The sequence below is a fragment of the Pinus tabuliformis genome, chromosome 7 (assembly GCF_031772625.1).
Source record: "Pinus tabuliformis cultivar Carrire ecotype Pingquan chromosome 7, CPIR1, whole genome shotgun sequence".
Taxonomy (NCBI): Eukaryota; Viridiplantae; Streptophyta; class Pinopsida; order Pinales; family Pinaceae; genus Pinus; species Pinus tabuliformis.
In genome coordinates, this window is record NC_142293.1 from 275,142,860 (window position 1) to 275,158,242 (window position 15,383).

A 15,383-nucleotide genomic window follows, 5' to 3' on the forward strand; every position below is an offset into this window, starting at 1 on the left:
TCTGGTGAAGAAGAAATATTTCAAAGAAAAATAGGGGGAAGGAAGTAAAGGTGGAAGTCCATCTCAGAGAAGGCCATCTCCAAAGCCAAATCAAGTATGTCACCTCTTAGAAATGATTCTAAAATGAAATGTCTTTTCTGTGGTAAGATTGGGCATCTTGCTAGTGATTTCTATAAGAAGAAAAGTTATGAAGCCAGATATAAACACATAACACATTCAAGAAATTTTGTAGGAGGATCCCTAAATTCTAATCTTAAGAATCTCAAGTTGTTTGTGTCTAATGTTGAATTTTCTGTTGAAACTGATGATGTTAACACATGTTTTTTGGATTATGAAGCCTCAATCCACATGACATGCAATAAGAACTAGTATGAGAACTTTAAGGAAACAAGTAATGGTGCCAACATTTATCTTGGAGATGATCATGCACATCAAATCAAGGGATATGGAGACATTCCAGTGACATTACCAAATGGAAGTGTTAGGCACATTCATAATGTTATGTATGTGCTTGGGATCACGAAAAATATGATCTCTGTTTCCACAATCACAGATCATAATATGAAGGTTGAATTTTTCAAAACACATAACATAGTGAAGGATTTATTATATCATTGCAAATGTGTTACTTCAGGAATGAGATTTGAAGGCATATACAAGCTTGATGTCACCAGCAAGAGTCATCAAGCACCAACCTCTACAACTATGTCAACATAAAGTATTTGGCACCAAAGATATGGTCATATTAATTATCATGAGTTGTTGTTGTTGTAGAAACAAAGAATGGTTGTAGGATTCCCTACATTGAAGAATGAGTATGTTTCTTGTCAAGGCTATGCATTAGGAAAAGTGCACATAGACGAATTCCCCTCTAACTCTAATAAGAGAAGAAGAAATGTATTAGAACTTGTGCATATTGATGTTTGTAGACCAATGCAGACAAGATCCCTAGGAGGAGCTTACTGTTTTGTGATGTTTATTGATGATTTCACAAGGTATACATGGTTTTACTTCCTTAGGAGAAAGAGTGATGTTTTTGAGTATTTCAATGAATTCGAAAACATGGTAGCCAAATAGATAGGGAAGTTCATAAAAATCCTCTATTCAGATCAAGTGGGAGAGTACAGGTTGAGAAACTTCATCAAGTACTCTAAATTTCATGGAATGGTTCATAAATTTACAATACCATACACTCCATAGTAGAATGATGTTGCATAAAAAAAAAAACAATGGTGGAGTGTGCATGAAGTATGATTAAAGGTAAGAATCTCTCAAATGCTTTTTGGGTTAAGACCATTTTCATTGTTGTTTATTTATAGAATAGAAGTCCAACAAGGTACCTTCATCTTAAAACCCCATTTGAAGCCTTGTATGTTTTTAAACCAATAGTTCATCAATTGTCGGTATTTAGGTGTAATGCCTTTCCACATATCCCGAAGGAAAATAGAAAGAAACTTGATGCTAAATCTATCAAATGTATTTTTGTACGGTATTTTCAGAATTTAAATCTTATAAAATGTTTGATCCCTCTACACACAAAGTATTTTCTAGTAAAGACGTAATCTTCCATGATAGGAAGGTGAAGGAAACAAGGACAACAACTATGAAAGGTGGCATATAATTCCTGAAGTTGAAGGAACCATAGAAGAATCCAAAGAAAGAGAGAAGTAGAAGCTTGAGGAAGAATGATATGAATTGGATCCATGAAATCAGAGTTCTATGACTGTTCAAAACATGACAGACTTCAAAATATTGTAGGCAACAAGCTATCAGAAATAACCTCTGTATAATGGAAAATTACAACCAGCACGGAGCAACAAGGACCTTCGGTCAAAGCACACTGGCCGTTGGCCCATGGGGACAATGCATGGCACAAAAATGGTAGTTGGGAGGCTCAAACCTAGAAAAGGAGGAATCACACATCGCTGGGAAAAACCCCTCGGGAAGGAAAAGCCCCGAGCGCTCAGTCACAAGGGAAACTGGAAAACCATGGGAAAAGCACTAAAATGACAGGTGGGTCCCGAGCTCCAAAACTAGCAGAATATCAGAGGCATTTCGAGTTGTAAGAGGATTTGTGAGAGGACCAAGCGATTCCATACACCAAGTGACGCATGTCTGAAGGATGAGAGAGAAAACCAATCTCATCACGAGCTAACGTTCGAGCAAGTCAACTGCGCAACAAGAGCGATAACGATAGGATCTGGAGGCCCCAGATCTAATGGTGGAGATTGCACTCGATGGGAGACCGGATTTGATGGGAAGAATAACCTTAGGAATATAAAGATTTGAAGTCTGATTTGAATGCTGAGCCAACGGATGAATCGTTTCATAAAGTAACCAAAATAATGAACTGTTCGAGTAAGAGCTGGCACTCAGTTTGTGAGAGGACAAGTGGTCACCTCCTCTGAAATGTTACACAGTGGCGATGACACAGAAGCAGGGAATTCGAACCAAATAGAGGTAGGCAAACCGAAGGGATGGAAGAGGAGGCAAACAGTCAAGGGACAAACTGGATTTAAGCCATGAACATATAGAGAACAGAGATAAGAGGAGACAGAAGACACATAATAGAGCAAGAAGCAGAGAACAGAAGTCGAGTTGACCTGCAGAGCTAAGGTAGTATCAAGTAGAAAGAACTGAGAAGGCTTGAGAGGTTTGAGAAAATCCTTGTGAGGATATCATTTGGGAACTGAGTACCAACTTGCACTCATCCCATTAAGACCAGTTGGGGTTGAGACTTGGTAAGGGGGAGTCTATGTACTGTAATGGCTTGGGGAATCCAAGTACCACCCTGCTAAGCATCATCTGCTACAGGAGACTCAAATTGAGCTCCTCATTATAAAAACTCTACATAAAGACATAATAAAAGAAGGCCACCACTGAGAGTTGGACTAGGAGATGTAGCCTAGGAGGATTGGGTGAACTCCTTATTAAATTGTTGTGTTTTGCATTTGCTTGCCGTGTTTCTCTTACTGTTTTCCAGTGTCTGTTTATTTTTCAATCTTATTGATCTGTTGCCTAAGATAATAGACACACACACTAGCACATGAGTCTCTAATAGCTGCATTAATTAACTGAGATCATACATAAGTGATTTTCAGATCGAGTGGCATAAGAGCTATAGGTTGTTAGGTTAGACAAGCTTGTGCTGGATTTAACTGTTGAATGCTAACTAGATAAAAGGTCAAATTAGGAGAAGGAGAGTTGGTCGAAACTAATCCTGAGATTAGAAGAGTCTATCCCCAGAAGACAATGTCAGAGGATGGTTCCGTGGGACCAAACCCTCAATTTATAGATAGTTTCCTGGCCATAAGGTCGATGGTAGAGGAAATGTATAAGGATTTTAGAAAACATAAAGAAGAAGAATCATCAGGCTCTAAACAAGATAAAGGAGAAGAATATTATTTCCTCCATGACCACTCAAAAGTTAAGGGGAAAGAAGAAAGCTTTCTCACACCTCCTAATAGCCCTGAACATAAAAAGAAGACATCTTTGATTAAACTAGATGTTAAATTTGATTTACCAATATATGATGGAGAGTTGAATGCAGAAAATTTGGATAATTGGATCAGACAAATTGATGTTTATTGTAGAGTGCAAAGTATTGATTCAGACAAGAGCAAGATTTAGTTGGCCAGCCTACACCTTGGAGGCACTACCTTGGTTTGGTGGGAAGGCAGGACCCAAGCTAACATGAAGAGACATAGTAAGACTCTTTCTGTCTGGAGTGAATTTGTTTCTGCAATCAAAAAGTAGTTCTATCCACTAGCCTACATGTAGCAAGCCATGATGAGGTGGCAAACTCTTCATCGGTTGAAAGGGAATAGTGTATAAGGTTACACCCCAGAATTTAAGAAGAGAGCATTGATTCTAGGAATCTCATTAGACTCACCTAAGACTCTGTTGAAGTACATCGGTGGTCTACACAGCTACATGAGGCACACGATCCTCATGTTTAATCCCACTAGTATAGATGAGGTATCTGTTCAAGCTACGCATCTAGAAGCTAGAGGAAAGAATGGAAACCCAGAAGTTGGGGGATCATCCCAACCCACTACAAGCAAGAATAAGGAGAAAAGAAAACATAAATGGAAAGTAAGGAAGGAAAATACTGCACATAAAAGCAAGTCTTCATGCACTCACTGTAAGAAGGATGGGCATGATGATGAGCATTGTTGGATTTTGCATCCGGAGCTGAGACCTAATAAGTTCTAGGGCAAGAAAAAGAAGACTACTGTAGCTATTCGGAAATATTTGGGGTCAGACTCAGGAGATGAAACAACCATTGCAGCCATTCTTATAAAAGATAAGAATTCTGAAGCATCTACTAGTAATTCTGCACAATCTACTATTGATGAAGAAAATGAGAGAAAAAGACATGAGCTTTTCCATATTCGAGTTATTTCCAAAAATAAAAAGATCGATACTTTGTTTGATAGTGGCTCAGAAGTAAATATAATTTCTGAAGAAATTGTAAAGAAGTTGGGATTACTGACTACACCTCACAAGAAACAATACCCATTAGGATGGTTAAGTGATAAAGCACAACTACAAGTGAGTAGACAATGCAAACTCAAGTTTTCTTTTGGGTCAACATTTGTAGATGAGGTTGAGTTAGACACAATTCCTTTGGATATATGTGGAATTGTTTTAGGAATTCCTTACTTGTATGACAGAAAAGCTATTTTCTATAGAGCTGAGAACAAGTATCTACTCGTTACAGATGGAATCGAATACTTTGTAAGAGATCATAAGCTCAAGAATAATTACACTCTCATAAACTCACGGCAGATGAAATGAATGATAAATTCATGCAAACAATTTTTACTGATGGTTGTAAAGGAAAGGAAACCTGATGAAACCAAGGTATTTGAAGGCTATGATGATAAATAGCAAGCTAATTTAAAAAAAGTTTTTTCAGAGTATGATATATTGTTTCAAGAACCTAAAGGTCTGCCACCCAAAAACTGAATAGTGCATGAAATTAATTTGCAGCAAGATGCTCCATTGCCTAACATTGGAATGTATAGGTTGTCCACTTTAGAGAATGCAGAAATCAAGAAGCAGGTGCAAGAGTTGCTCGAGAAGGGGTTCATCAGACCTAGCACATCACCATGTAGATCTCCAATCGTTTTGGTGAGAAAGAAAGATAGCTCGTGGAGAATGTGCATTGATTACCGATCACTGAATAAGATAACAATCAAAAATCGTTATCCCCTTCCTCGCATAGATGATATATTAGATCAATTTAAAGAAGTTGTTTATTTTTCCAAGTTAGACTTGCATAGTGGATATCATCGGGTCAGAGTTGCAGAACAAGATGCATGGAAGACTACTTTTAAAAAAAAAGCAGGGATTGTATGAGTGACTGGTTATGCCTTTTGGCTTAACTAATGCTCCTGCTACTTTCATGAGAATAATGAATGATGTACTTAGAACTTTTCTTGATGATTTTGTTATTGTATACCTGGATGACGTTCTGATATTTAGCAAAACATGGGAAGAACATTTAAATCATGTTAAGTAGGCACTAGATATTTTGGAAAGTGAAAAACTTTCTGTTAAAATCTCAAAATGTTAATTTGGCAAAACATCTTTGAACTATTTGGGACATATAGTAGGGGGTGATGAATTGAAGATAGATCCCTCTAAGGTGGTAGTCATTATAAACTAGCCTAAACCCAAATCTGCTACAGAAGTTAGGAGCTTCTTATGAGCAGCACAATATTGGAGAAAGTTCATTTCAAACTTTTCCTTAATTGCAACTCCCTTACATGCTTTAACAGGATTGAACAATGTGTGTCAGTGGGGAGGCAAATAGTAGAAAGCCTTCGACGCCTTGAAAGAAAAGATTAATACAACACCAATACTAGCACTGCCTGATCTTCAAAGACCCTTTGAGATCCAAGCAGATGCCAGTGACTATGCCATGGGAGCAGTGTTGATACAGCACATTAAACCCATATTTTATCATTTTGAGACATTTAATTCTGCAGTAGTTAACTATCCTACATATGATAAGGAATTGTATGCATTAGTACGGAGTGTGAAAAAGTGGAAACATTACTTAATGGGCAAAGAGACAGGGATACATATTGATCATCAACCACTTCAATATCTACACTCCCAAACTAAGTTGCAGCAAACAAGACACTATAGATGGATGGGTTTTCTACAACAGTTTCATTTAGTCATTAGATATAAAAAAGGCATACACAGTAAAGATGCAGATATGTTATCTAGGCCCATTATGAATGCATCTACTATACTTAAGCATAATTATATGTTACATGAGAGCTAGATTGAACAATAAGCTCAAGATATTGACTTTAAAGATGTATATGCGACTTTAAGTCAAGGAAAATGAGTAGAAGAGTTGGATTATCATATTAAGGACCAACTCCTATATCATTGTGGGAAGTTATGCATTCCACAAACTGAAAGAGTAAAGAGAATTCGAGAAGCACACACTTCTCTAATATTATATCACTTTGGGGTAAGTAAAATAGTTGCATAGCTGCAAAGGTTTTGTTACTGGCCAAAAATGAACGAGAGAGTTTCTAGATATGTGAGAGGGTGTACTATGTGTGCTAAAAGCAAGCCCAAAAATAGAAAACTAGGCTTTTACACTCCATTACCAGTTCCTTCTCATCCTTGGGAAAGTGTTTTCATGGACTTTGTTGGAGGACTGCCAAAATCTAGGAAAGGTCATGATTATCTGTATGTTGTTGTGGATAGGTTCAGAAAAATGTGTATTTTGATACCTTGTAATAAACAGATTACAGCTGAACAAAATGCAAAACTATTCTTTCCACATGTATGGGTTCATTTTGGATTACCCACTTCCACTATATCTGATAGAGACACCCGATTTGTGGGAAGGCTTTGGTCAAGTCTGTGGGAATTGATGGACACCAAACTGAAGAAAAGCACAGATTTCCATCCACAAACCGATGACCAGACAGAAGTAGTTAGTAGGACAGTAATCCAGTTACATAGAGGATATTGCAGCAAGCATCCTAAGCTTTGGGATGAACATTTGTGTTATGTGCAACATGCTTACAACAGAGCCAAACATTCTTCTACACAGAGATCTACTTTTGAGACCTTTTTTGGTTTTACACCCAGGTCACCCTTGGATTTTGTTTTTGGTAAGGACACAATAGTTGAGGGACACAGCGATGTGGACAGGGCAACTAGGTTCATTGAACAAATCCAAGAGATCCACCAAGCAGTATGGGAACAACTGGAAAAGAGCCAGGCCAAATACAAGCAAGGCATGACAGGCATTGGATGGAGCATAGTTTCCAAGTTGGTGATCAAGTCTGGCTATATATTAGCAAGGACAGGATGCAAGGTGAAGGTAAAAAGCTAAAGCCTATCAAGTATGGACCTTTCAAGATACTTGAGAAAATTGGTGAGAATGCTTTTCGCCTTGATATACCAGCTTACATGCACATCTACTCAGTCGTAAATGCAGATGGCTTGAGATTATTTGAACCTTCACTAATTGAGGATCCTGAAGAGTAGAGTCAATTGCCTTCTATTGATGACCTGCTACTTGAATATCTTAATGAATTGCAGGAAGACACAGTTCTGGATAGGAAGGTGAGGATGAAGACAGGCGAGATGTTGAGTACCTAAGAGTTGGCCTCAAGGGTTCAAAGCCAAGCAGTGCAAAATGGATAGAGATTGGACAAGTGAGACAATTGTACCCTCACTTAGTCGATGCTTGAAAACCAACTTTTGGTGGTCCAAAAGCTTTTTCAGTGGGAAGGCTGTGATCCGAATTGGATCCATGAAAATTATCAGAGTTTTATGATTGTTCAAAACAAGACAGACTTCAAAATCTTGTAGACAACGAGCTATCAAAAATAACCTCTGTATAATGGAAACTTGCAAACAGAACAGAGCAACGAGGACCTTCGGTCAAAGTGCACTGACCGTTGGCCCATGGGGATTGTGCATGGCGTAAAAATGGCAGTTGGGAGGCTGAAACCCAGAAACAGAGGCTGTTTAATCACGAATCACTGGGAAAAACCCCTTGAGAAGGAAAAGCCCTGAGCGCTTGGTCACAAGGGAAACCAGAAAACCATGGGAAAAGCGCTAAAACGGTAGGCGCGTCCCGTGCTCCAAAACCGGCAGAATATTGGAGGCATTTAGAGTGGTAAGAGGATTTGTCAAACGACCAAGCAATTCCATACATTGAGTGATGTGTGTCCAGTAGATGAGAGAGAAAACCACTCTCATCGCGGGCTAATGTTTGAACAAGTCAACCATGCGATAAGAGCAATAACCATAGGATCTGGAGGCCCCAGATCTAACAGAAGAGATTGCACCTAATGGGAGACTAGCTTTGCCGGGAAGAATAAGCTAAGGCATATAAATATTTGAAGTCTAACTTGACTGTTGAGCTGGTAGATGAATCATTTCACAAAGTAACCGAAATAACGATTCGTTTGAGGAAGAGCTGGCACTCAGTTCGTGACAGGACAAGTGGCCACCTCCTGTGAAATGTTACACAGTGGAGATGACACAGAAGTAGGGAATTCCAAGCAAACAGAGGAAGGCAAATCAAAGGGACGGAAGAGGAGGCGAATAGTCAAGGGATGGACTAGCTTTAAGCCATGAACAAACATATAATAGAGACAATAGGAGACATAAGACATAGAATAGAGCAAGAAGCAGAGAACAGAAGTCGAGTTGACCTGCAGAGCTAAGGCAGTATCGAGCAGATAGAACCGAGAAGGCTTGAGAGGTTCGAGCAAATCCCTGTGAGGATATCAGTTGGAAACTGAGTACCAACTTGGACTCATCCCATTAAGACCAAGGATAATTTTAGGGGCAAATGTTCGCCCTTTGGCGAAATTAAGGGAGTTTGAATTTTTAGTGGGCGAATATTTTGTATCATAGTGCATTTTTACAAATCACCTCAAATAGCCCACCTTATTTTAAGGGAGAGGGTAAAAAAGGTAAATTTAGCCCTTGAAATTAGGACTTACAACCTTCCATTCGCCCATTTTCAAGAATAGGTTTTATTTGAGTGAATCCATTCGCCCATTTTCAAGAATAGGTTTTATTTAAGTGAATCTTATGGGCCAAATACCATATTTATAAAAGAGGTATGGTAAATTAATAAAAATATAAATAAATGAGAAGTATGGTAAATAAATAAAACATTTTTTATATTTACTCAATAAGTCACCTTATATACATGTAAGGGTGTAAACAAATAAAAATATAAGTAAAGTGGAGGTATGGTAAATAAATAAAACGTATTTTTATACTTACTCAAAAGGTATGGTAAATAAATAAAAATATAAATAAACTAGACGTATGGTAAATAAATAAAACCTCTTTTTATATTTAGTCCATAACCCTCGTTCTATTTATGAAGGCTCAAGAAAGAGGTTTTATTTAAGTGAATCCTATGGGCCAAATACCATATTTGTAAAAGAGGTATGGTAAATTAATAAAAATATAAATAAACGAGAGGTATGGTAAACAAATAAAACATTTTTTTATATTTACTCCATAAGTCACCTTATATTTACGAACACTCAAAAAATGGGTTATATTTAGGTGAAACCTATGGCCAAAATACTATGGGACAAATACCATGGACTAGATTGTTATTAATACCATGCAAAAAACCATTATTAACCCTAATATTAGAATTAATAAAAATAAAAATGGCACATGGTATTGACCCATGGTATTCATCAAAATGGCACATGGTATTGACCCATGGTATTCACCAAAATGGCACATGGTATTGACCCATGGTATTCACCTGGAATGTAGCCTATTTAAATGGGGAATTAAACCAGCATGTATCCTATGCTAAGATTCACTAGGACTTTACAAAGTTTTATTATTTAGTGAAAGACTCGCCAAGATCTTACAAGATTTTATAATTGAGTAAAATATTCGCCATGCCTGGTGAGAAATTCGCCAAAAAATTATATATACATATTATATTATTGATAAAATCGCCTTCCATTTTTCCTATATACCATAGAGATTCGCCCATTTATTATATTTATAAATTTAGGGGGGGTTCTTAAAATTTTCCCTGATTAAGACTAGTTGAGGTCGAGACTTTGGTAGGGGGAGTCTGTGTACTCTAGTGGCTTGGGGAATCCAAGTACCACCCTCCTAAGCATCATCTGCTATAGGAGAATCAAATTGAGCTCGTCATTGTAAAAACTCTGCTTAAAGACACAATAAATGAAGGCCACCACTGAAAGTTGGACCAGGAGATGTAGCCCAGGAGGATTGGGTGAACTCCTTATTAAATTGTTGTGTTTTTCATTTGCTTGTCGTGTTTCTCTTACTTTTTTCCAATGTCTGTTTATTTTGCAATCTTATTGATCCGTTGCCTAAGATAATAGAGAAACACACCAGCACATGAGTCTGTAATACCTGCATTAAATAACTGAGATCATACATAAGTGATTTTCAGATCAAAGAATCTAGTGATATGGACAATATTAGCAGTCAGAACTCACCTAGAGGTGAAGAAGGATATTCACGGAGAAAAGGGATGAAGACAATGAATTTCTAAGGAGATCTACATGTCAGTTTCACCTACCTCCAAGATATAAGGATTATGCCCTGATTAGTGGTAATTTAAATGTCATCGAACCCATGAGTTTTAATGAAGCTAATGAACATGAAGAGTTGAGAAAATAAATGAAGGAAGAATATGACTCTATAATGAAAAAAAACCTATGATTTGATTGAATTGCCTAAAGATAAAGAACCGATAGGATGTAAATAGTTGTACAAAGCTAAATTTAGAGCAAATGGCAATATAGATAAATACAAAGCTAGATTAGTGGCAAAAGGGTACTCAAAAAGAGAAGGCATTGAATATGAAGAAACATTTGCACCTGTAGCTAAGTTGAACACTATGAGATTTTTAATTGCATTAGCTACAAAGTACCATTGGAATCTTCACCAATTAGATGTAAAATCTGCATTTCTGAATGATGAGTCAAAGGAGGAGGTTTATCTTACTCAACTAGAAGGGTTTGTGAAAAAAGGGTCAAGAACATCTAGTCTACAGATTAAAGAAAGCTTTGTATGGGCTGACACAAACACTCATGTTATGGTATGGGAAGACTGATTCCTTCTTTCTTCAATAGGGTTTAATTAGGAGCCAAATTGACTTAAATATGTATACCAAATTTGATTCGAAGGGGTATGTTGTATTGATTTCCTTATATGTTCATGATTTAATTATTACATGGAATTATGGTAACCTAATTGATGGAATTAATGTGCAAATGTCACAAGTATTTGAGATGAAAGATCTTGCAGAGTTACATTACTATCTAGGTCTTGAAGTTTGGAGGGATGTTGGTCAGACTTTCGTTTCTCAAAGTAAGTATATCAGAGAATTGCTTAAGAAGTTTAAAATGGATCAGTGTAAAGCTGATTTTGTTCCAATGCAACTAAATGTGAAATTTCACAATGATGATGACTCAAAAGAGGTAGATGGTACAATGTATACAAATATGGTGGGAATCTTGCATTCTCTTACTACAACCATACCTGATATAACTTACTTTTTTAGTGTGTTACGTCAGTTTATGGAAAGACCTCTAGAAATCCATTAGAAAATAGTGACATGTGCACTAAGGTATCTTAAAGGAACAATTAATTTTGGTATTACGTATACTGATTCTTTTGATGTTGAGCTAACAAACTACTCAGATTCAGATTGTGATGGCATAGGACATCTACTACAGGTTATTCTTTTAGCATTGGATCTGGGATTGTTTCATGGAGTAGCAAGAAGTAGCCTATTGTATCTTTGTCACCCACTAAGGGATATTATAAAGCTTTGTGTGCAACAACTTATGAAGTTGTTTGGTTGAGGAGAGTTCTTCAAGATTTTGGAGAAGAACCAAAGAAGGTTGCAATGTTAAGATGTGATAACCAGAGCTCAATCAAGATGGAAGATAATTCAGTTTATCATGCAAGAACAAAGCATGTTGATACTCAATTTCATTTTGTTAGAGAGAAGATACATTCTAAAGATATTACTCTAATGTATTATAATACTTGTGAAAATGTTGCTCACATTTTCACTAAGCCTCTTGGGAAAATGAAATTTGAGTTGTTTAGGGAGATACTAGGTGTAGAAAAAAATACTTTCTCTATTAAGGGGGAGACTTGGAAACAATGGAGAAAATGATTGTTTATTTGTTTGGATTGTGTTCTTATTCAGGATTTAGATCCTAATTTGTAGGAGTTTATTATGATCTCCCTAACTTAATGTAATCATACAAAAGCTTGTACTTTTGATTGATTTTATTAATGAGAAAACAACAATGTTGTTGATTTGTGGGCAATCTCTGGGCTCGCACCTGTGCGCTGCCTAATTCATTCTTCAAATTTGTCTTCGAAATTTTTAATTGATAAATCTCAACCTTTAATTTGTGTATCCTACTAAAATTATTCTAGAATATTCTATTGAACTCAAATCCCAACCATCCACCTAATAATTATTGATAATCAAATCAAAAATCTAAAAATCCAATTGCGAAATAGATAAACATATCGACATTATTATTAGTACTCGCCTAGATCATTATTAGCTTCATATTTACCAAAGGCACATGGATAAAATCTCTTTTGTTTATTTATTTATTTATTATTTAATTTGACGAGTTAAACTGTTTTAATTAATAATTAATATTTTTATTTTTTATTTTTTGAATTGTATTTTATTTTTATTTTTATTTTTATGTAATTTAACCTAGTCAAAATGTTTGTATAACATAACATAACTTTACAATATATGAGCAATTGTGGGTGGAATTATTGAAGAATGATTAAATCAAAATTTCAAAATGTATTTAAATTAAATTACCAAAATAATACAAATTTAAAAAGCCCATGAAATATAGAATAGAAGGTGACAAGGTATTTTTATGTTAAATTACTCAATGTTAAAAAAAATCTAACCATACTTAGCCCTAATATAACCCGTAGTAGATCTCAATGATTTTGACTACTTAATACTTACAAAAATTTTGACTACTTACTTAATACCTAAGAGTCTTAACTATTCAAACCACCACTAGTCTTAACTACTCAAACTACTGATTAAAAGAGTCTTAACTATTCAAACCACCACTAGTCTTAACTACTCAAACTACTGATTAAAAGAGTCTTAACTATTCAAACCACCACTAGTCTTAACTACTCAAACTACTGATTAAAAAGTGCTGGAAAGAAAATTACAAATCAAGCCGCTAGTTAAAGTTGCTGAACAAACAATTTTTTTTTATTTTTTTTTGGGACAAATTTAGAACAATTTTGTATTTCACTGTTTACATCTTAGATGCCATTTCTAACAAATATCCCTATAATTTCTTTATTTGGAAACCTGAACCAATCACCGAGCTATATAAGAATCTTAGCCGAGATTAAAGGTTCGTACAAAAAGGGCTATTTTGACTAATTTGCCCTGTTCCTCGGCTTCATCCTGGGTCCAAATTTGTTTAAAGTATACAGTTAAAATACTGCATAATTTACGTCGGTGGAAAAAATACGAGAAAGATCTCTGCAATCCGCTGGGCGGAACAAAAGAAGACACGCCGATCCCGGCAGCATCTACCAACTAAGAAGTCAAAGGTTCAATCATCACTCCATCTATTAGAAGTCCACTTTTCCACCAATTCAATTTCTCGTCATTCATAGCAAATCTAACGACAGAAAAATTTCCATCACCGTTATCTTCGCCCGCACGCACTGTGAATTCTCCTGCAACCACTTCCATCCATCCTCTTGCATTTACACGCTTCCTTTCCTCTGCTCCTTCCATCAAAAACTCCTCCAATTCCATCTGATTTCCATCTGGCGTTATAACCGAAAACCTAATGGGCACTTCACTCCACCCACACGATTCTTCACCAAATTTGAGAAGAAACACCACTTTGTACACCGTATTAGCTGACAAAAGCCTGCAGTCGATTCCACCTCGGACCTCCAACCAGCAAATCATTAACGATTCCGCAACCTCTTCAAATCTGAACACGATTTATATCAACATTATACTAACTTCAAGAAAATCCAGCTGGATCTCTAGAATGACGCTTAAAGCCTTCCATTATTCGAAATAATATGTGAATCATCTAAACCAAAATCCTTTTTCATATTAGACATCAGCAATTAAATCATATTGTGAGAAGGTTCGTAGTTTGTCTATAATATCTGGTATAATGATATTTTAAAAATAAATTAGTGTTATTCAATAATGAAAAATAATAAAATTGGTAATAAAATCTCACCTGGAGTCCTTTCTAAATGGCCAATGCCAATAGCGTTGATCTTCTCCACAAATGATGTCTAAGTGCCTTGCAGAAAGCATGTAACCTATCTTTCCAGCCAAAATCTCTATTGCCATAGCAATGAAGAATATGAAAAAATGAATGGTCAATTGTATAAACCAAAATCAATCATGGATGACTAATAATAGAGTTTTTGGGCATTTAAATGTTCAGTGGTTCATCATGCCTATTTATTTCTTAATTTCTGGAGATAAAGTGTTTGTAGGAGTAGGTTTTTATTATTTTTTGTGTTGTTTTAATTTGAATGTGGTTAATGGCCATTAGGGAAACAATTCTGGTAAGTTTAAGGTAAAGAATCACTTGCAATTTTAGTAAGTTTAAGGTAAATATTTGACTAACTTTATCTTAAGTAAAGAGAATTGACCCATAATTTATACGACTAAACTCTACCAATTAAACCCAATTAAACTAAGCCATTGGGCTACATTATATGGCACCTATGTATGTATAAATACCTTTGTACCTCCATCTATGAGAATCGATTCGCAGAGGCGAAAGTAGAGTTCTCTCTTTGAAGAGTGTGCAACGGGGATAACGGCCCTGGGTAGGACCTGGTAGCATTTCTGAGGAATGAATTTGTTCCAGAGCGAGTCGTCATAGGTCGCAGATCTGAACACTTTGGAGACGGCTGAGAGTCTACAGATATCACGTGGGTTAGTGAAGGAAAGAATAGCAGATATACAACTTTCTGGTAACTCCACCAGAATTTTTTGATCCTCATGTGTACTCGGTTTATCCATGCTCATGGTAGCAAGTCCACCAGAATTGTCTCGGGTAGTTAAATTGCCCATGATTGCCTCGCCACGAGGCTCATGTATCTACCAACACTTAAATATTGCGGAGGAGTATTTGTCAGCTAATAATTGAACCAATAGAAATTTGGAACCGAGTTGTCATACAGATGTAATCATTGCGTGTGAATCGAGAGAAATCGTTGAGCTGTCAATTAGGCCATTAAAAAGTGTAAACATATGTTTTGCTCATCGCCACCAAAAACAATATCAAGCATTGTTACGT

The 15,383-nt window shown here is 36.3% G+C and overlaps 1 protein-coding gene across 1 annotated transcript; it reads right to left on the reverse strand.

The window, feature by feature from the left end:
* Nucleotides 1-13,391: 13,391 nt before the first annotated feature.
* On the reverse strand, nt 13,392-15,157 carry LOC149246946 (F-box protein PP2-B11-like). The gene is made up of 3 exons (XM_089442920.1): nt 14,830-15,157; nt 14,307-14,412; nt 13,392-14,045 (listed from the first exon to the last, which is right to left on the reverse strand). Exons 1-3 carry the CDS (start codon nt 15,155-15,157, stop codon nt 13,637-13,639), a joined length of 843 nt encoding a protein of 280 aa, XP_089299046.1. The 3' UTR covers nt 13,392-13,636.
* Nucleotides 15,158-15,383: the final 226 nt, after the last annotated feature.

Bases quoted from the DNA above. Each gene is read 5' to 3' on its own strand.
- LOC149246946 (XM_089442920.1), bottom strand. From the start codon at position 15,157: ATGGGCAATTTAACTACCCGAGACAATTCTGGTGGACTTGCTACCATG. The intron at 14,413-14,829 runs GTACAAAGGTAT...CTATGGCAATAG, and splicing joins ATCGATTCTCATAGATGGAG to AGATTTTGGCTGGAAAGATA. The intron at 14,046-14,306 runs GTGAGATTTTAT...AATCGTGTTCAG, and splicing joins CCATTTAGAAAGGACTCCAG to ATTTGAAGAGGTTGCGGAAT.